A 22,841-nucleotide genomic window follows, 5' to 3' on the forward strand; every position below is an offset into this window, starting at 1 on the left:
TAATTGGATGGGATAAACCCGATGATATTTATGGAATTTTGAGATCTATTGATTTTATAATTTTTAGATGCACCATACACGTACTAGTGTTCTGTGTATATAGATGTGATTAGTGCGCTCATGGATGTGATTAGCGCACAGGTGGGTGTGAGTAGCGCGCAGGTGATTTATGGGGTTGTCCTGTTGTTGCCATCGGATGAGGGTAGGCCGCCTCTCCATGGCCAGGACACTTGTTTGCAGCGGTTCGGTGGGACGCCATGCGACCGTATGCTGGTTTCTCTCTTTAACCTCCTGTCTGGCGGTACTTCGGGATGCTGGGTACTGTTGGCGCCACTGGTATATAGTGGGTGCATCAAGTGATTTTCAGAACTTGGATTTCAAAATAAATATTTTGAAATTGTATTTAAATTAAGAATATATTTAATGTTGTTTTTATTTTTTATTTCAAATGGATGTTTTAAATTTGATTTAATTTTCCTTTGCTTAATTGTTCAATAAATTGATTTATTTTAATTATTTAATTATTTCCTGAATTGTCTTAATGTAAGTTCATTAATATTTTGGTATTATTTGTTTATGACATTTATTAATCATTTAGTAATTGCTACGAAATTATTTTTATTTCTATTCCTATTTTATTTTCATTATAAATTTTGGATGCTTGATTTATTATATTTTTATTGATATTTAGTTGACTAATTGATTCCTTGGTTTTCGGGGAATACGAATAACGGGTTTTGTGAAAATATTTTAAAAGGGGAACTTTTCCAACCGAGTGAATCGTAAGGGTTTTGAGAGAAAAGATTATTTTCAAATAATTAATTATTATTTATTTACTTATTTATTGTTAATTAACCAAGTGTACTATAATTATTCTTACTATTATAATTATACAGTAGATAGGGTCCCTCATTGAGATGATTAGCATCTCATATTTCTAAATTCCATTCCCCCAGGTACAAAGATTTGTCGACGTTCATCCGAAGCGAACTTGATCTCCATTGTTGTCATAATTCGAGAAGTTCTCCCTGTCTTCATTTATTTCTATTGTAATATTTCTTTCATCCTTATTGTATAATTTCTGTACTTAATGGTACCTTATGAAGCTCTATATACTGTCTTGGACATTATGTATTAATTATGCATTGTTTTCCTATTATTAATTTGAAGTGCTGCAAATTTGTGGAATTAAATTGTAGTAATGTGGGAGGAATAAGGTGGTATATATAGAAGTGTGTTTCAGTGCAGGAAAATTTTTGGTAAGTCCAACCCTTAGGGGAGGTTCTGCCAGATTTTCCGTTGGGGAATCCGGTAGGGTTTCCCTGGAATCAGGGCTTGTCCAGGGTTCCGGTGAGGAATTTTGGATGAGTCCTGACAGTTAATACATATTTAATAGAGAGGAAATAAAAATATTGTGATAAATTTAATTATTTTGAAAATTTTAATAGAGAGTTAATAAAAATATGAATCAAATATAATAAATATTAATTAAATATATTAATTATTTTTGTTTAATTTTTTTTTTCAAGTACAAATTATTTTCTTATTAAATTTCCAAGTATTTAAATAGTATTTGTTTTATTTAAAAAAGAGAACAGGAGATGTAATGTTTTATGAATGTGTCGCCTGTTCCATTTTTTTTTATTTTTTATTCTTTAACTATTTTCAATGTTTATTTGTAGATGAAAAATAAAAAGATAACCAAAGAAAAAAAAAATGAAATTGAGAGAAAAGGCGTCGCATTTAATTGTAAATGCATATCCTGTTCTCTTAATTCAAAAAAAATTATTTTTCTACATGCAACTTTTAAAAGCAAATAAACTATACTTCAAAAGTAAATTAATAACTATTAAAAAATGAAAAAATTAAAAAGTATCTGGCGACTCTTTTTGCATCGACTATTCCATCAAATTAAGGAACAAAAAATAAAACTTAGAATAGGATTTTAAAATAAATAAACTATATTTGGAAAACAAAATAATTAAACTATCACTTTGGTAATTTTGTTTCACATATGTAACACTCCGTCCCAAAGTACAACGGAAATTTTCCAACTTTGACCGAGGTTTACCGTTGACCGTTGATCGAAGGGGTCAAAAGTTGACTTTTTGATTCGGATGGAATTCTAGGTTGACTGAGGTATCGTTGGCGCGAGTTCGTAGACTAGTAACATGTTGAAAACGGAGCTACGGTTTGAAAGTTATGAGCAAAACAAGTTGAGGTCCAAACTGTCCAAGGGGTGTTCGAGTTGACTTTTTATTCATGCAAATTTGAGCTTTGACTCATGCATGGTTGTGAAGTACTCGTCGATACAAGTCCGTAGACTAGCGGCATGTCCAATTTGGACATGTGGTTTGAAAGTTATGCACTTGCGAAGTTTTCCAATTACCGCAATATTTTATTCTATTTTCGAATTATGCACAGTGCATGAACAGTGATGCCACGTGTTGATATCTTAGAGGTCCATGTGGGTGAACAGTGCCACCCACGGTGGCCTTAAACCGGTGTGAAAAGAGGGAGGAGGAGAGAGAAAGAGAGAGAGAACCACCGGCCGCCGGAGTTGCAAACTTTTCCGGCCGAATCTTGCCACACGCATTGGCCAGGCAGGAGCGCCTCTCCATTTCCGGCCAAACCCCAAAATTTCACGGCCAACCGATCGGCGACACGCCCGGATCGGGGCTTTGTTCGGTGGCGGCGCTGATTTCTTCAACCGCCGAGATCTCCTCATTCCGGCCTCCATTCTTGTCACCGCCAGTCCAATTGAGACCCTCTCCCTTCAACTACAAAACCCCCAAAAATCTCAGCCATCGGCCACCAGACGCGCTGCAGGAGGCGACGATTTCCGGTGGGTCTCTGCGGCTCGCCGGGAAATCCAATTTCGGCGAGTACCCAGTCACGTCTCCAGCCCCTCCCCACTAATTCCGACCCCCTGAACTCAGATCCGGGGTCCTTTTCCTCCAATTCGCGATGGTTTGGGAGAATCAAGGCTCTAAAGGCCGAGAGCTTTCTGACGAGATTCCGGCCACCACTGGTCCGATCTCCGGGAAGTAAGACCGGATTCGTAATCCTCGTCACTCAAGCTTCGATTCAGTATATTACTCGTCAATTTTGGTTAACGTTTGTGTTAGTCCCCCTGGATACTGGGTATTATTTATCCGAATAAAATATTAATTTATTTGAGTTGTGTAATGTTGTTCTAGGAGCACGTGTGCGTTGTGGAATTGATCCCATGGAGGATCTTAGGTTAATTGCGTGCTCCAGGTGAGTGACCCACCTTCAAAATTATTTTGGGATGTTAATATATATATATATATATTTTGTGTTAATTGGTTATTTGAAAATTATGTTTGATGTGTTGAATATTTAGTACATTTATATTCGGAATTTTGATGCCAAAATTGAATGGAATTAAATATTTGTGCATTATAAAATATTTTGGTTTTAAGGAATTTGAGATTTTGGTAATTATTATCAAATTTCATTGTTGGAATATTTCATAATGGAATATTTCAAAAAAATATGTTTATGTGTTCAATATTATGAGAATTTCTATCTAGAGTTGTATTGCCAATTTATAATGTTTTTAATATATGTTTTGGTGCCAAAAGAATATATTTGGGAATTTAAAGAAATTGTGGTTTTGATTATTTTAATTATTGCTATGGTTATTATTCAATTATTGTGCACAATTATATGAATTAATTATATATGAAATTCATGTGGTTTTAATATTATTTTTGGACATGATTTGATTTTAAATATTTCAAGGGAATATTGATTTAAGTTTGGTGGTTTCAAATTTTATAATTATGCCCATGGAACATTATTTGATTGATTTTATGATTTGGGAAGAAAATTATTTGTATATTATTATCGGTGGATTTATGCTGGGAATGTTAAAGAAAAATGTGGGAGGTTGAGTTCGAAAAATGGTATAATTCCCACGGTGAATTTTGAAAAAATTACGTATCTTTTTATAATAAAATTTGGTTATTTATTTTAGATGCACTCATACAGTACTGGTGTTCTGTACTGTATATGTTGATGAGCGCGCAAGTTATAATGTCTCCCATGAATTGCCATTGGACCGAGGGCAGGCAAGTTTTATATAGTGCACATAAACTGCCCCCCCTCCATGGCCGGGATGACGGTTTAAGCAGCGGCGCTGTCGGGACGCCGAAGCGACCGTATGCAAGTTTCTCTCTTTAACCTCCCGCCGGACGATGCTCGGGACGCTGGGTATCGGAGGGCATCTCACGGCTAACCGGCCGGTAACGCGCCGGGATCGGAGCGTTTTCTTACGACGACCATTTTTCCCCTCCACCACCGGCCACCACTGTTTGACCCATTTCTAGCCATTTTCAGGCCACACGCGCCAGCCACCCCTCACCACCTCCTCATTTCCGGCCAGCCCACCAAATTTCACGGCTACCGGATCTCCGACGCGCCGGGATAGGAGTATTTTCAAGCGAATGGCCGAAAATCTTCAAACCCAGATCTCTTTGCCGTTCGGCCTTCGTTTGCCTCACCGCTGGTCCCATTGAAACCCTTTTCCCTTGATCTACAAAACCCCCAAAAATCTCGGCCACCAGCCATCGGACGCGCCACCGGCAGCGACGGTTTCCGGTGGGATTCGGCAGCTCGCTGGAAAATCCAGTTCCGGCGAGTACCCAGTTGCACCGCCGGTCCCTCCCCACTAATTCCGACCCCTTGAACCCAGATCCGGTGTCCTTTTCCTCCAATTAGCGACGGTTTGAGAGAATCGAAGAGTTGAATACCGAAAGCTTTCCGGTGAGATTCCGACCACCTCGGGTCCGGTTTCCGGGAAGTAAGATCGGATTCGTAATCCTCGTCACTCAAGCTTTGATTCGGTATATTACTCGTCAATTTTGGTTAACGTTTATGTTTAATCCCCCGGGTACCGGGTATTATTTACCTGAATAAAATATTAATTTATTTGAGTTGCGTAATATTGTTGTTTTAGGAGCACGGATGTGTCGTGGAATTGATCCCATGGAGGATCTTGGTTTAATTGCGTGCTCCAGGTGAGTGACCCATCTTTAAAACTATTTTGGGGTGGTTAATTATATTTATGTTGTGTTAATTTGGTATTTAGAATTATGCTCATGTGGTGGAATTTAAATATAATTGTGGAAAAAAATATTATTTTATATATATATATATACCCATTGGTGCTAAACGGAATTTTGGGTTATTAAGAAATTCCCGATTATTATTATTATGATTTAATTGTATTTATTACGCATGAGTAAGGTATTTTCATTAATTAATTGTATCTGGATTTTAATATTATTTTTGGGCATGATTGGTTTAAATATTTCGAGGAAAATATTGGTTTAAATTGGTGGTTTCAAGTTTCATAATTATGCCCGTGGAACATTATTTGTTGAACTTTGTGATACGAGAAAAATTATTTGTATATTGTTATCGGTGGTTTTGTACCGGAAATATTAAAGAAAAACGTGGGAGGTTGAGTTCGAAAAATGGTATAATTCCCACGGTAAATTTTTGAAAAATTTGGTTATTTATTTTAGACGCACTCATACAGTATTGGTATTCTGGCTGTATATGTAGATTAACGCGCTAGTTATTATGTCTCCCGTGAGTTGCCATTGGACCAAGGGCAGGCAAGTTTGATATTGGCCATAGCCTCCCCCCTCCATGGCCGGGATGACGGTTTCAGCAGCGGCGCTGTCGGGACGCCAAAGCGACCGTATGCAAGTTTCTCTCTTTAACCTCCCAGCCAGTCGGTGCTCAGGACGCTAGGTATCGGAGGGCATCACTGGTATATGGTGTGGTGCGTCAAGTATAAATTTTCAGATAGAAATTTCAAACCCTAAGGTGTTCAAAAATTATTTATTGTGTTTTATTACATTTTATTTATAATTAGGTTATTTAATTATTATTTATTAAATTAACGATTCCTTGATTTTTAGGCATAAGAACAATTGGGTTTTGTGAAAATGTTTTAAAAGAGGAATCTTTCCAACGGAGTGAATAGTGAGGGTTTTGAGAGAAAATCTACTTTCAAATGTTTAGTATTATTTATTTATTTATTTAATTGTTTGGTATTAAGTAAGTAAATTCCTTTATTTGTTATATTATTAATATTAAAAGTGTACAGTAGATAGAGTCACTCACTGAGATGATTACATCTCATATTTTTAAATTTCGTTCCCCTAGGTCCAAGTTAGGAGACGTTGATCGTCTGAGGCGAGCCCGACGTCTCAGTTCATTGCCGAAAGTCCAATAAGCATTTCTTCCTTTTTTTCCTCTTCATCTTGTATTGCTTCCTTATCTGTCATTCCACATTTATTTGTATAATGCTCTGTATACTGTATTGGATGCATTTTATTAAATACTGCATTAATTCCCTATTATTCTTTGAAGTGCTGCAAATTGTGGAATCAAATTGTAGTAATGTGGGAGGAATAAGGGGACGATTATAGAAGTGTGTTTTCAGTGCAGGAAATTTATGGTAAGTCCAACCCTTAGGGGAGGTTCTGCCGGATTTTCCATTGGAGGGTCCGGTAGGGTTTCCTTGGGATCAGGGCTTGTCTAGGGTTCCGGTGAGAAATTTTGGACAGGTCCTGACATAGGTTCACTCACTGAGATGATTAGCATCTCACGTTTTTAAATTCCGTTCCCTTAGGTTTGGGCTAGTCGATGTTGATCGTCCGAGGCGAGCTCGATGTCTCGATTTGTTGCCGAAGGCCAAGAACCATTTCACTCCTTTCCTCTCCATTTTGTATCATTTCTTATTCTATTATTGTATTAAATTCATATTTATTGAATTTATCAAAATGCTCTGTATACTGATTGGATTGGTATTTATTAATTATGCATTTATTTCCCCGAATTTATTTTGAAGTGCTGAAAATTTGTGGATACAAATTGTAGTAAGGTGGGAGGAATAAGGAGATATTATTGGAGTGTGTTTTCTGTGCAAGAAAATTTTGGTTAGTCCTACCCTTAGGGGAGGTGCTGCCGGATTTTCCGTTGGAAGGTTCCGGTGATATTTCCCTCGGATCAGGGCTTGTCTAGGGTTCCGGGGAGGAATTTTGGACGGGCTCTGACACATATATAAGAAATATTTTCAGTATTTATTTTTAGATGAAGAATAAAAAACTAATTTAAAAAAATAATGACATTGATCGAACAAGCGATGCTTTAAGATGTAAATGTGTTGCCTGTTCTTTTAATTTTAAAAAGAAAAAAAGAATCTTAAAAAGGGTTTTAAAATTTTATGCGCTTGTTCCGAAAAGTTTTGACGCATTTTAAAATTTTTATGCGCTCTTTTGAATCCCTTTTATTTTCTAAAACTACATCAAGTACACTACCTAATAGACGTTATATTTGGAAGCAATATAAGAGAAACATGAAGAGTGGGATATTTTGGGTTTCATTTTTCATTTGTCTACGTTTCCATCAGGAAGCTAGGTTTCTCTATTTCGGCCTTGTGGTTAGCTGGGTTTCTTGTTTCTTTGTCTCCATCGTTTAGGTGGGTTTCTTTTTTTTTTTTTTGTGGTTGGCGGTGACATGTGGTGGGTTGGTTTTTTTTTTTTTTTGTTTTTTTTTTCCTTCATTTTAACTGTAGGCTAGGTTCGTTGGATTTTCTTAATCTTGCTTTTGTAAATATTTTGTTTGTGATATTGCTTGACATTGTTTTGTTAAGTCCAACAAGTATTTTATGTTGAAGATCTTCGAGATGGTCTGTTGTTTCAACTCCACCACAACATCATACTTTTGTTGAAGAAGATGTTCTTGACGATATTACAATGGCTCACAATCCATTTGTCATCATACTTTTGTTGAAGAAGATGTTCTTGACGATACTACAATGGCTCACAATCCATTTGTCATACAGTTGCCAAGTGTTGATGAAAATGATAATGAGAATGAATGTGAGAGTGGTTATGTTCGTAACGATTGTGAGGGGATATGAATAACAAATACCTTCTAAATAAATTGGTACGTAGATTTATTTATATGTTTTAAGTAATATTTATGACATTTATTATTATCCATTTAATTAATTTTTTTATTTGGTTTCATAAGAACAACGATAATATTCTTTAAATTTTCATCTACTAAATTATTACTTTTTAATAATTAATATATATTTATTTTGCATAAGTGTTTATAAATTTATTAATTTTTTCATATGCAGTATGAGGGTGTGTAATATCGTCAACAAGGGGATGACAACTTCCATCTCAATGAATATGCAATTCATAGAGATTTAGTTAATATTGCTTTTGCTTTTGCATATACAATAGTTTACTGAATTGTAAAAATATTTCATGAGATACTATTTAATTTATTTGATAATTATTTTGTTATGAAAATGTTTACTTTCAATTTTTGTATTCTAATTATTTTGAATGAAGCTAATTTCAATTTTTGTATTTATTATTTTTTAATAAATTTTAACAATTAAAAAAAAGCAACGGCGACGTACAAGAAGAAAATTGACCCTAAAGAGACTTGTAGCGACGCATAATAACAACATTGTCGCCATTTTTGACCTTTATTGACGAATAATAACAAAATGGTCGCCATTTTCAACCTTTAGCGATGCATAATAACAACATGGTCGCCCGTACCCCAAAAAAAAAAAATATACATGATTAAACAAGTTTGACCAAGTGAATAATATATGGGTTCAAGTTGACTTTTTCAATAGTCAATATTTTTTGTTTGACTGAGGTACCATTGTATAGATCTCGTCGATACGAGTTTACAGACTGGCGGCACGCCAAATTTCGAGTTACGGATAAAAAGTTATGGTTCTGAGAAGTTTTAAGCATAAGTTTTAAATCAGTGTCCAAGCCAGTCCCTAATTTTTGTCTGTTAGTGATTTAGGCTCTATATAAGCCTCGGTAAGTGTGCCAAACAGGAAGAAAAGCCCAAAAATACCCATTTCCTCTCCAAAACCCGAGAAAAAACCCAGACCCACGGGCCCGAACCGACCGTTTTTACCTCCAACCGGATTTACACCGTTTGACCCATTTCCGGCCACCACCTTGCTACATGTGCTGGCCAGAGAGGAGCGGGGGACGAAGGCGAGCTCGGACACAAAATTTCACGGCCACCGGTCGCTGGACGGGCCCAGATAGTGCCGGAGAAGCCCGATGATCGGAAATTTTCTCTCTCCTCTTTTCTCGTGTTTTTGGGCCAACCCAGCTCGACCCATACCTCTATCCCACCATTTTTGACCCCTCTGAGTCCATTTCCGTGGTTAGATTGCCCAAAATCCCCACCATTTGAGAGATCTCTCAAGTTCAAGTTCGGCCGCACCTTTACGTCAATTTTCCGGTCACCGGAGGAGTCACCGGACCAAGGTAAGACCACTGGCAAACTTCTTGTCTCTTGGGCTTTCTGTTGACTTATAATTTGTGAATTTTGGAAGTCGTTTGATAATTTTCCTATTTTTTGGGTTATTTGGTTAATTTTCGGAGAAATTGGGACTGTGTTTGAACGATTTTGGTTAAATTGGTTAGAATTGAACTTAGATTAGTGAAATTGGATAATATTAGGACCTAATTGGGGGTTCAATTTCAAAATATTAGACTTCGGGTGAAAATCCCTAATTTTGGGTACCGGGTCCTAAGGACATGCGGTATAATTGGACTACCCGGTGTCCAATTTATGCAATTTTGTAGTACTGTAAATTATTTTGAGACATTTGGATTATACAAGTGTCTCTGGTTTAGTTGTTTGGAGCCTGAGGAATATTTTATTATATTACAGGCACTCGAGTTGAGTCTGGAGGAAATCCTGTAGAGGAGCAGGCATGAGCATCTACAGTACTGTGAGTGGTTATATTATTTTTAAATGTTTTGGGCATATAGTATAATATATATATATATATATATATATATATATGTGGTTTAAATATTTTACGTATATATCATTTGATTGAAATGTTGTTTTATGCATATATAAATATTTGTTTTCACATATATGTGTTATCATTTTATGTGACTGTTGATAATATTTTAAGTGATTTTAAATTTTAATGGGTCCATAAATGGACTTGTGGTATTTAAATATTTTGGTAATTAAATTGAGATTTTAAATCATTTTGGAAACTATTTGGTTTGAGAAACCAGATTGAAAATCATATAATTTTAAGTACGATCAAATATTTTATAATTTTATATGCTTAAAATTGATTTATGGTGAATATACTTCACTGTGATATTTCTAATTTTCGTATGAAATGATGTTTTGAGATTTTGAAGTATTTAATTAAGCGGTGGAAGTTTAAATGTTAAAATTATGATTTATAATACAGTATCCTTTGGAAAAGTATATATATAGTCTTACAAGATTGTTTCATGTATACTGTATTGGTTATTTTTAAATTGATGTATCATGTAATGCCAATATCTTGGATCAGTATTATATTATATTATATTACCGTGCGCTGGGTTTACCACGGTGCCGTGAGGTTGGTTTCATCCAACAGTTTATTATTATTACCATGGTGCCGTGAGGTTGGTAGCATCCAACGGTTTATTATTGCCACGGACCGTGGGGTTGGGTACATCCCGACGGTTATTTATTATTTCCACGACACCGTTCATATATTGAGGGTCGTGAGGTGGATGTATCCCACGGTTTACAAATTAGTACATTGTATGGTACATTGCATATGTTTGTATATATTGTTGAGTTACAAATATTGGGGTGATTCCTGCATTTTCATATTTATTTGGTGGAACTGTATTTATTATATTTTATGCTCAAATATTTATATCTTGATTTGAGACATTTTATAATATTACAATGATTGTTCATTTTATATTTGAGCATCGATTTTATGATATAGTAAATTGGGATACAAGTTTGGATTTTGTGAAATGATTTTTAAACGGGGAACTTTTCAAACGAGTGGAACGAGAGGTCTTGAGAGAAAGATTTTTCAGAAGTAAATCATTTTTTTTCTATTATACTATGCCACTCACTGAGATTCTTTATCTCATGTTTTATTGTTTTAAATTCGTTCCCCTAGGCCCAGGCGGCTAGTAGCAGTCTACCTCGCGCATAACTTATCGCTTGTTTCCTTCCACTACAGCAGCCGTATTTATCCTTTCTTCACCTATTGTTATCTTCTGAACTTATTTATAACTTATTTGTACTCATAGACTTTCTTGACACTCTTAGAATGCTCTGATTTTAATTATGGAACTCAGTAGAGACCATGGTACTCATGTGTGTAGTTATGGCCTGTAGTACAGTAGGCCGGTTGTGGACTTATTTATATATATATTTATATATTTGAGGTATTAATGTTAATGCTGGCGTTTGATTATCTACTTTTAAGGTGAGGTTCCATTGGATATTTTCTAGGGATTGTCCAGTGGGACTTCACTAGGCGGGACCATTTGGGAGGTCCTAGGAGGGTTCCCGGGGCGGGTCCTGTCATTCGACCTTTAGCGACGCTCTAGACTTGCATGCCTGTTTTTAGTGACGCTTTTATTTAAATATAGAGCGACGCAAAACAATGAGTCGCTAAAGGTTAAACATATATGAAATTAGCGACACGTAGTTATAAGCAAACAGCGACGTATAACTACACATGTCGCTAAAAATTCTACAATTTAGCGACGAATATGTTTACATAAATAGCGGCGAATTATAATAAGTCACTAAAATTTCTAACAATTAGCGACGCATAATGTAACACCCCGTCCCGAATCGCACCGGAATCCGTGCACGTTGACCGAGGTTGACCGTTGACCGTTGACCGAAGGGGTAAAAAGTTGACTTTTTGACTTGGTGGGAATTTCGAGTTGACCAGGGTACCGTGGCGAAGTGCACGATGCCCCGAGTTCGTAGACTGGTAGCACGTCGAAAACGGAGCTACGGTTTGAAAGTTATGGACGAAACAAGTTGCAGTCCAAACTGTCCAGGGGGTATCGGAGTTGACTTTTTGTTTATGGGGAATTGAGCTTTGACTCGTGTGTGGTTGTGAAGTGCTCGTCGATACGCGTTCACAGACTAGCGGCACGCTCAAAACGGACATCCGGTTAAAAAGTTATGGACGTTTGAAGTTTACCGGATACCGTATTATTTTAATGTTTTTGGGTCGGTGAACAGTGAAACACCACGTGTCAGCTTCTGATTGGTCCACGTGGTATGAACAGTGTCACACAAGGGTTTTATTTGGTAAAACTCTCGGGGAAGAGAGAGAAAGAGAGAGAGGAGAGAGAAAGAGAGAGAGAGAGGACCGCCGGCCACCGGAATTTTTGCACTGTTCCGGCCGAGTTACTGTACACGCACCGGCCAGCCAGATTGCCCTCCTCATTTCCGGCAAAACCTCCAAATTTCACAGTGAACGGCCGCCGGACGCGCCCGGATCGAAGCTCCGAAGTTCGGCGGCGAGTTTTTCCCCTCCACCGCCGGCCACCGCAAATCGACCCTTTTTCGGCCATTTTCTGGCCACACGCGCCAGCTAGCCTTGATCCTCTCCTCAAGTCCGGCCGACCCACCAAAAATCACGGCCATCGGACCACCGACGCACCGGGATCGGAGCGTTTTCCGGTGAGGGGCCGGAAATCTTCAAACGGTGATTTCTCCGCCGTCCGACCTCCGTTTTGCTCACCGCCGGTCCCGTTGGGTTGCTCTCCTCGAGATCTACAAGTCTGCAAAATTTCACAGCCAACGGCCACCGCACGCGCCGCCGCCGGCGACGGTTGCCCGTGACCGCGGCGGCTCGCCGGAAAGTACTGTTCCGGCGAGTACCCAGTTTTCCGGCCGGCTCCAGTCCGCTGTGTTCGACCTCCTGAACCTGAATCCGGCATCCGTTTCCGCCAATTCGCGACGGTTTGGGAGAATTGCGGAGCCAAAACCCGAAAAGCTTCCCGGCGAAATTCAAACCCCGTCGGGTACGATCATCGGAAATTGAGACCGAATCTGTGATCAGCATCACTCGAGCTTCGATTCGGTATATAACTCGTAAATTCTAGGTGTCGTTTGTGTTTTGACCCCCTGGGTACCAGGTATTATTTACCCGAATAAAATATTAATTTATTTGACTGTGTGTGAATTTTGTTCTAGGAGCACCGGTGAGTCGTAGAATTGATCCCGTAGTGGATCATGGTTTAATTGCATGCTCCAAGTGAGTGACCCACCTTCAAATTTATTTTGGGGAATTTAATTGGTGAATATATTATGTGTGATTTAAATATTTGGAAATTAATTTCTATGTGCCAAATATTTATTGGATTTGTTGTGGAATTATTTATGAATTTATTGGATTTAAGAAAATGTGCATTTTACAAATTTATGCCATGTGAAATTATTTTATGGTTTTGAGGATTTTGAAATTGGTGTGGTTTTAATGGTAAATTGGGCACGATTTGATTTTCAAATATTTCAAAGAAAATATTTGGTTATGTTGGTGGTTTCAATTTTTATAAAATATGCCCATGGAATATTATGAGATTTGATTATTATATTTCGAGAATTATTTATGATATTGGGAAAATGTGGATATTTGAATTTGTGGATTTGGGAGTTGGTGGATTTGAAAATCATGGAATTTATGGTATTGATTATAAAGAAATTACGGAGAATTTCCGGGTTCAAGTGGAGGGATTATGCCCGCTATGTTTATGAAAAATGTGAAATTTGTTATATACTTTAAATATGTGGATTTTATGATTTTTGGATGCACCGTGCACGTACTGGTGTTCTGTTTATATGTGATATGGTTAGTGTGCACACGGTTGTGATTAGCGTGCAGGTGGGTGTGATTAGCGCGCAGGTGATGTGATTAGCGCGCAGGTGGGTGTGTAGCGCGCGGTTGATATTATGAGGGTGTCCTGTGGATGCCATCGGAGAGGGTGGCCACCCCCCATGGCCGGGACACCAGGTTAGCAGTGGGGCGCCACGCGACCGTATGCCGGTTTCTCTCTATAACCTCCTGTCTGGCGGTACCTTGGGACGCTGGGTACTGTTGGCGCCACTGGTATATAGTGGGTGCATCAAATGATTTTCAGGACAGTGTTTTAAAAATAAAATGTTAAAGCTGTATTGGAACTAGAAATATAATTATTACTGTTTCTGGTATTTATTTATTTGATGTCTTGGTTTTCGAGGAATACGAATAAAGGGTTTTGTGAAAAGGTTTTAAAAGGGGAACTTTTCCAACTGAGAGAATTGTAAGGGTTTTGAGAGAAATTATTATTTCCAATTAATTATTATCTATCTACTTATTACTGTGATATTGTATTGTATAGTAGATAGGGTCACTCACTGAGATGATTAGCATCTCACACTCTTAAATTCCGTTCCTCTAGGTACCAGGTTGTCGGTGTTCATCCGGAGCGGACTTGATCTTCATCGCTGTTTTACTTCGTGAAGTACCCTGTTCTTCTTTTATTGCAGTTGTACTATTTCTTTCACTCTTGTTGTATTTTTTTGCACTGGATTACTGTATTTATTTTGAAGTGCTGAAATTTGTGGAACCAACTTGTAGTACTGTGGGAGGAATAAGGGGACAATTTTAGAAGTGTGTTTTCAGTGCAGGTAATTTTTGGTTAGTCCTACCCTTAAGGGAGGTGCTGCCGGATTTTCCGTTGGAAGGTTCGGTGGTATTTTCCTGGGATCAGGGCTTGTCTAGGGTTCCGAGGAAGGAATTCTGGACAGGTCCTGACACATAAAATGTGGAGTTGCTGTTTCTTCCATATTAGCGACGTATGAATTTACATAAAACAGCGATGCAGTATAGACATAAAAATTAGCAATGTAGAGAGTTAGAGTCGCGGATTTCTCTATGTTTAGGGTCACAAGTCTCTTTACATTTAGCGACTTGTTGTTGTACTGCATCACTATTTAGTCCACATTAGGTGACTTTTATTTCTGCGTCGCTGTTGGTATAATATTTTTAGCGACTCGACGTTTCGTGACTTTGTGAAATGCATCTTTGTTTATTGCATTTTACGCATTTAATTGTATCGCTAATCAGCAAGTTTCGCGTTGTGTATAATTTTGTTTATGTAAATTCAAAATTATTTAATAGGTTTGTTTTAGTCAAAAGGATGTGTTAATCTATGAGTAATGTTAGGGATATCAAATAAATATATCAAAATGAATATCAAAAATCACGTGTTAATATTTTATTAATTAACATATTGTTATAATCTAATTATAAACAAGTAAACATTTAAATAAATAAGTTCGATGAAATATAAACCAATTAAGTATTCAGGAAATTGATAACCATAAGCAAGTCACCATCCTTATTCAGAAAATTGATAGCAGATCCATTGGTTATTGTAGTGCGTATCCGTAAGTCATAATGATTATCTTGCTTTGGTTAATGTTAACAACTGTGATACTTATTTTTTTAAAGAAAAACTTATGTACAAGTATTATGTTTTGTTTTGATATAAAAATAAATAAATAAAATGATGGATCGAAGGAGGTTTTTCTGTTTTGGACAGTTCATCTATTATACATATGCATCTTTAAAAAAAAACATGGAAGTCGATATAAATTGTTTTCTTCCTCTTGGACGGTTAATATTTATTAGACATATGCATCTAAACCTGTTATAAAAAAACTTTATCGATATAAATTTAAGCCATGGATATATTTATTTAAATGTGTGAATGAAATATCATTACATCTCTTATGTAATTTAATGAAGTAAATAATTCAATGTTCAAATAACAGCTGAGGGGGGTTTTAAATAGAAAGATCACAGAAATAAATACTAGTTAATTAATTACGCACATTAAATTTATACATAAGTTAAAGAAGCAGAAAAGTACTAAACATTCCGCACCATTTTTTATTTAAACAAGAGTCATACATAGTAGTACCCAATTTATGTAGTACAGGATATATATATTCCAGGGTACAAATTACTCATCCATACGAAGTCGGTAATGGTGCATGGATTATGCATTCTGATACATAAATTTAGTCCGTAATGGCAAATACTTAGTTACCGAATTAACATATTCGAGAATAATGGAGGAAGAGTAATTAGTCATACGATCATATAACCTATTCCACACATTTATACCTCCAAATTTTGGCGACGTAGTTATCACCGAGAGAATTTTATCATTCAGCACTTCTACCGGGATGTAGCCGCCGAGTGGGGAATTATCAGTTTCATTGGAAGCCGGTATCCCTATAAACAGCTTATTCCCTTCATGAAGCGACACAATCCATTCATACAATGAGAGGTAAAAAGCATCATGACCTGCGGCTGTGTCATGACCTGCAGCTGTGTCTGTATTATACTGGCATGAAGTATCGTTGTAGAACTTAACCCAAATGAAGTCGAAAAGCCCCGTCTGAACGGCTGTCCAAAGATAAGCATCGCTGTTATTAAAAGAAGAACACTTAGGAGCTGCAGATAAATAGTAAGTATTTGTTCCTTGTTTGGTTAAGTCCTTCAATATTTGTGCGAGAACTTCATATTCTATTGGGGAACCAAGCTGTATGTCCAAATCTACGCCGTCCAATACTGCATCTCCGAAAATACGCTCAGCGTATCCGGCGTCATCACCTTCCAGGACAGCATTCCACAGTTGATGTGCAACCCTGTCAGCATCTCCATCACTTGCCAAATGATATTCTCCAGAAGGTCCTCCAAGAGAGACGAGGATCTTAACGCCCTGGCTCTGACAAGTCTTTATTTCTTCGCCGAGAAGGGTGTAATTAACGCCGTGACCAGGAAGGCTGAGTCCCAGCGTTTGGCCTTCGCCAAAAACGTTAACATAGGCTATGTTTATGAAAGAATACAAGCCGGTAGCACAGGCTACGGCTAGAGTTCCTTCGGTCTCGTTGGTATATTGACCCCAGTAGGTGGCTATGCCATCTACTGCGGCCTCTGAGTTTTGGATTATTAAGGCCGAGCTTAGGATCAAGAAAGCCACAACAAGTTTGGCTTGTGGAACCATTTTTCTTTTTTTTTGAATTCTATTTGTGGATCTTTGTATGATGGATGGATATGGGGAATTGGGATGTGTTATTTGCCAAGGGGGTGACACATCCTTTTTATACAGGTTTTGAAAGTGCCATGATTAGAAATATTATTAAACTTTAGTGGTGGAAATGGAGGTGGATGGTTAATTCATGTATGTAGAGATTGAAAAACTCTACAAAGGATAAATAAATAAATAAATGAACATGCTTAAATCGTTGGAGTTGATAAATACATAAACACAAAGTGACCCTTAAATGTTTTTTTTGGCGAAAAAAGTGGTACTTAAATTATTGTACTACGTTTATTAAAAAAATTTATTGCACTATAAATATTATTTTAGTATCTTCTTTTGTTTTGGAAGGTTAATCTAATATCTTCAATAGCGTATACTATGTTCTATGAGTCGTTTTTTCCTTTCTACTATTTATCATTTTTTTATTTGTAATATTCTTTACTATTTATTGGAGAAAAAGTATATAAAAAAATAATAATGCACTTGTGAATTGCTTAAGCTTTTGGAAGAATTGATAATTCAAATTAATATGAGTTAAATATGTTTGATGCTTAATGTTGTAAGTTTAAAACTCAACAACTCTCTTACATGTAAAGAGTTTTGTTAGATAAATTTAAATTTTTGAAAAAAGAGGTATTCAACTCCATTATTATCATAAATAAAGAAAAGAAAAATATAACACGAAACAATGTTCTTATCAACAAAATGTTATTTTATGATAAGCTAAATGTGCATGTCTTAAAGCCGTGTCACCATATAGCCAAGCCATGTCACCGTATAGCCATGTGATCATACAACCAAGATCAGCAAGAGTTTGCTTTAGATAAGACAACTCCAAGTGTTGAAAGGTATCATATCAGAATGAATAGGTAAGATCTAACCTTCAATCTAACCTTTTTATTCTTGATTTAATTTTTTAATTATTATTATTTTTTTGGATCAATACTTATTATAGTTGTGATAAAAATAAAATTTGTGTTAAATATTTAATAATATATGTTACATATCCTAATAAAAATAATAATATTACAAGTAAAGAGATGATCATAAATAATGTACTTTTTAGTCATTGTATATTATAACAGCAATTAAATATCATTATTTACCAAACACTCAAATATTAATTTTGAAATCTTACAATAATTATGAAGTAATAATTTATCAAGTACTTAATTGATTCTAATTGCAGTTGATTTTTTCAGCAGCAGTACAATTAAATTTGATTTTCTTATAAGCTATTGCAATACCAAACTAAAAGCCTAAAAATGCAGAAATGGCTTTAGTAACGTTAAGTATTTTTCTTTTCTTTTCATTTTTTTTTTTTTTTCACTTGCACAATATCAGCAACTACATCCATATAATATATATACAAGGGCTAGTTAGTCTAACACTATAATTAATAACATATTTATTTCACTTTAAAGGACGTACTAAGCTTTGTGCTTTGATAAACTCATTCTTTCTCCATTTTATTTTTGTCAAATTAATTCTTTTGTTTTTTGCTAAAGACAATAAATATATATTTTATTAAATATCTATATTACTTTTAGTATATGTTGAGCATTACAGACATTACAAGGTTACATCAGAAGTTTAACTACTGCACCTTTGAATTTTTGAAGACTTGTTGTATTTATGGAGAAAAAAGTAATATAAAAAGGGACATATCTTTTTTTTAAGGATAATGCAATATGTGTGCCTCGATCAACTTACATAGATATAATAATTATTTAATTGCTTATATACTTATAGTTATTAATATTTAGTGTTTGCAAAATTTATTTAAGGATTGATTGCATATTGATGCTATGAAGTTTTAGGGTTGTGCTTTTTAAATTTATTGCGCATTGCTACCTTAAAATTTATTTAGTAGTGTTTTCTAAAGTTATTTAAGGGTTGTACTTAACCTAATTAATAATAGTAATATCAATGAATTGCAGTAGCTGAGTGTTAATGGTATGTTGCACAAGTAAAACGAGCAAAGAAATGGGTTCCATGGAGGTGGAAATTGAGGAAGGCTACAAAGGGATAAAATTAAAAAAAAAAAAAAACAAAAAAAAAAAAACAAAAAAGCTTAAATTGTTGGACTTCTTAATCATTGTACTATCAATAATATTTAATATCCAATCAGTAAAAGACATCCCATTTGTAATTTTAAAATTATAAAAATCTTGTTTTCATCAATTATTTTGCCGTTAACAAGAAAAATAATAATAAAAATATATTTAAAAAAGGAAAATGAAATAATAAAATAATTTCCGTCATCATTGTTACCCTTTTATAAAGGGTGGTTCTGAGTGCCAAGCTTAAGAGAATCTATATAATAGTAATAGTAATAATAACAATAATAATATATGGATATCATGCAATATTATTAATTGTAATACTAGCTTTAAAGAGAAGGAACACTACACGTGGGCGGAATTGGAGAAATACGTGGATCCGTGGATGTGGACTTGTGGAGATTGAGAAAAGCCTATGAAGCGGTAAAAGAACATATTTATACAGAAAAGAACGGTAATTATTGACATTCATTACTTTATCATAACATATTTATACAGAAAAGAACGGTGATTATTGACATTCATTACTTTACTATGATACTGAGATTGATTATTTTTCAATGACACTGACATTGATGATTGATATTGATTAATTCTAATATGAGTAATAGTATATATATTAAAATAAAATATTTATCAAAATCATTTGTCATTTATATTAAAATGTAGAATATTTTAATAATTTTAATATTATTAGTTGATAAAAATATAAGGATCTATATATATATATATATATATAAATATAATTAACATCATTCGTATCTCCTTCAAAGATATAAATGAATATTTTTTAACTTAAGTAATAGGTGTGGTTGCAATGTAGCAAATTTCAGACCACGTCAATGAACTTTTTTATTTATTTATTCTTTCACAAAATTCAGACAAAGTAAATGATATTTTTCATTTTTTAATTTATTTTTACCATTAAATATGCAAGAATATTTCCTAAATTCCTATAAACTGAAAGGCATTAATTAAATATATTGAAAAAAAAATGTAATAAACTCTTTCATAATAAAGTACAATTCCAATTTCAAAGCTTAGTGCCTTCACATCAAAGCAATATAATTGTAACGATTAGTGTGAGTGGATGTAAAAGATATTGGCAAGCTATCTAATATTTAATCTTATAATATTTGAGTATGGAATAGGGATGATTTAAATATAATAATAGTCATTCTCATAATGTCAAAACTTTTTAGAGAGGCTTCAGAGTTTGAAAAAACTTTGTAGATAAACATACTCTAACCAAAAGGATGGGTGATCTATTACGAAACTTTGAATAAGAAACTTCATACCAAGTGTGTGGCTAAATTGTCGACAATATTGGTAGAGGGCAACAAGTTCGCCAGTGGAGACTAGCAGTTAAAAATGGTATAAGAGTCTGTATCCTACAGAATGTATGCTAGTGAGGATGCTAGACCCTCAAGGGGTGGATTGTGACAACCAATGTCAACGGATGCACAAGGCATTTGTAGGCAATCTAATGCCCAATTCCATATCTTTCAATGTGGAATAGGAGATTGTTCAAATATAACTATAGTTACTTTCACAACACTAAAGTGTTTTTAGAACAGTTGATTTTAGGATTCGAACGAAATTAGCAGGAGGATGAGTGGCATCCTACGAAGCTCTAAACAAAAAATCATATATCTAGATAACCTCCTAAAAAGTTTTGAATAAAAAACCTCATATCTTGCTTTACACAATTCTGCTTCTTGTTCTTGTTCTTGTTCTTTATTTATTTATCATTATTATAATTACTATTATTGACCTTTTTTTTGGGGGAGGAATCTGTAACTATTCTTACATAGGGCATTTAATTTTTCTTTTATTTTTTTACACATTGCCCCAAAACAATTGCAGGAAAATGTAAAAGCCGTGCTTCTTGTTCATGTTAATTTTCTTTTCGTTTTCCTGCACCATCGGCCATCTTCTTTTTTTTTTTTTTTTACAAAAAAAAAGGTCATTCTTCAATGCTTCATCAATCATCACCAAATTAAAGTTAGAAATGAGGAAAAGCAAAAGAAATTGAGGATATATATATATATATATATATATGTATATATATGTTAATATTTTATTATTTTATTATTTTAAATGAGCATATTACATTGTTTATATGTTCGTCGAAAGAGCACAACGCATCCTTGAAGCGAGCGAATAAAAAAAAAAAACAAAAAAATGTACAACGTGTGTGACTGCTGAGAGAGGCCAACTCAGTCCTGGACAGATTTCATTGGGTTTGCTGAATGAGCCTGCATGATGATGACACATCCTCACGATATTGTGTTTAATTATCTCTTGATTCTTAAGGTGTGGGCCCAAAATAAGGAAAACTGGGCTCCAGATTCAATTTTCGGTCCAATAATTCAAAAAAAAAAAAAAACTTCACTAAATGATGATTAAATTCTATCCACGTGTTATGTTTTGTTACCCAATTTGCTCTTATCCTCAAAATTGTAGTACGCACTCACCATTTTGTCTCCTCTTGTTTTTTTTCTTCCATTACTATTTCTGTACCTCTTATCACTCTTGAACACCTTAGATTTAATTACAAGACTCAAGATGCATTTTGACATCTAATGGCTGGGAAATCCTACTTCAGTGATGCAAGGAAGCTCATGCAATTTTGCATAGATCTTTGACAGCAAAGAGTTTTGGATATTTGTAGTTTTTTTTATATTATATATTTATATATATATTTGGAATAATAGATTTATATAATATATATATATATATATATTTGGAATAGTAAAATTGAATTCGGATCATTATACAGAAAAATAATGAGTTTTAATACTGAATTGTCTTTGTGAAAATTAAATTGTTTTGATATTAATCTATATTTGTCAAAAGGACGTACTTAATTAATCTATTAATTATGTTTGTTATTTTGCCATCTAAAAAATTAATCTATCTTCAGTTGAATAGTTAATCTATTATACATTTGCATCTAATCATGTTTTTCCCTCGTTAATCAAAGTCGTTTGTGAATCATGAATCACTTATATTCTTATCTAATATGAATGAAACAAATAATTTAATATTGTTCTATAAATTGTCATTATTCCAATAATGTATCACATATAAGCCTATCAACGGAAGAGAGAGAGAATTTGAACCTTACACATGCATAAAGGCAATTCAATGCAAATAACAACACAAACAACAAAATTCAAATTCAAATTGGGAGTAAGGATCGTACTTGGCATCTCTTGGACACTATTAGATATAATGTTAAATCAGTTAGTAGAAAGTGGGACCAACAATATATATCAATCATATTTTTCAAAAATTATGGTGTTGTGTTAATGATGAAAAAGAATAATATATATCAATAATGTTACATGCTTTTTACATGATAGCTATAATTCACCTCATATGCAAGATGCAATGCACATGAGTTTCCCTTTTTCATTTTTCCAATTTATATATCCATCTCGGAACAATTAAAGTTGTATTTTATGTATTTATATGGGTTTGTGGAAATTATGAATTTTATTTGATAATTATTTGAAAGGATTTACGTGTTTTAATTTGATATTAACATTATCCTTATTTATAAAATATATATTTTTACACAATATATGGCTGGTGTAGTGTAACAAGCCACATGATCTTACCATCAATTTATCAAAATAATAATAATAATAATAATAATAATAATAATAATAATAGTAAATCTTATCATCAAACAAAATTATCACCACCACACGTGAACATCATAAATTAGATCCATAATATATATTTAATTAATTTGGCACAAGTTTATTCCACAAAAATA

At 34.6% G+C, this 22,841-nt stretch overlaps 1 protein-coding gene across 1 annotated transcript; it reads right to left on the reverse strand.

The window, feature by feature from the left end:
* Nucleotides 1-15,806: 15,806 nt before the first annotated feature.
* On the reverse strand, nt 15,807-17,043 carry LOC107404967 (endochitinase Ziz m 1.0101-like). Its single transcript, XM_016011979.4, has one exon. The coding sequence runs from the start codon at nt 16,950-16,952 to the stop codon at nt 15,939-15,941; it is 1,014 nt and encodes a 337-aa protein (XP_015867465.1). The 5' UTR covers nt 16,953-17,043; the 3' UTR covers nt 15,807-15,938.
* Nucleotides 17,044-22,841: the final 5,798 nt, after the last annotated feature.

The sequence above is a fragment of the Ziziphus jujuba genome, chromosome 8 (genome assembly GCF_031755915.1).
Source record: "Ziziphus jujuba cultivar Dongzao chromosome 8, ASM3175591v1".
NCBI lineage: Eukaryota > Viridiplantae > Streptophyta > Magnoliopsida > Rosales > Rhamnaceae > Ziziphus > Ziziphus jujuba.

Excerpts from the sequence above, each read along its gene's own strand:
- LOC107404967 (XM_016011979.4), bottom strand. The coding sequence starts at position 16,952 with ATGGTTCCACAAGCCAAACTTGTTGTGGCTTTCTTGATCCTAAGCTCG.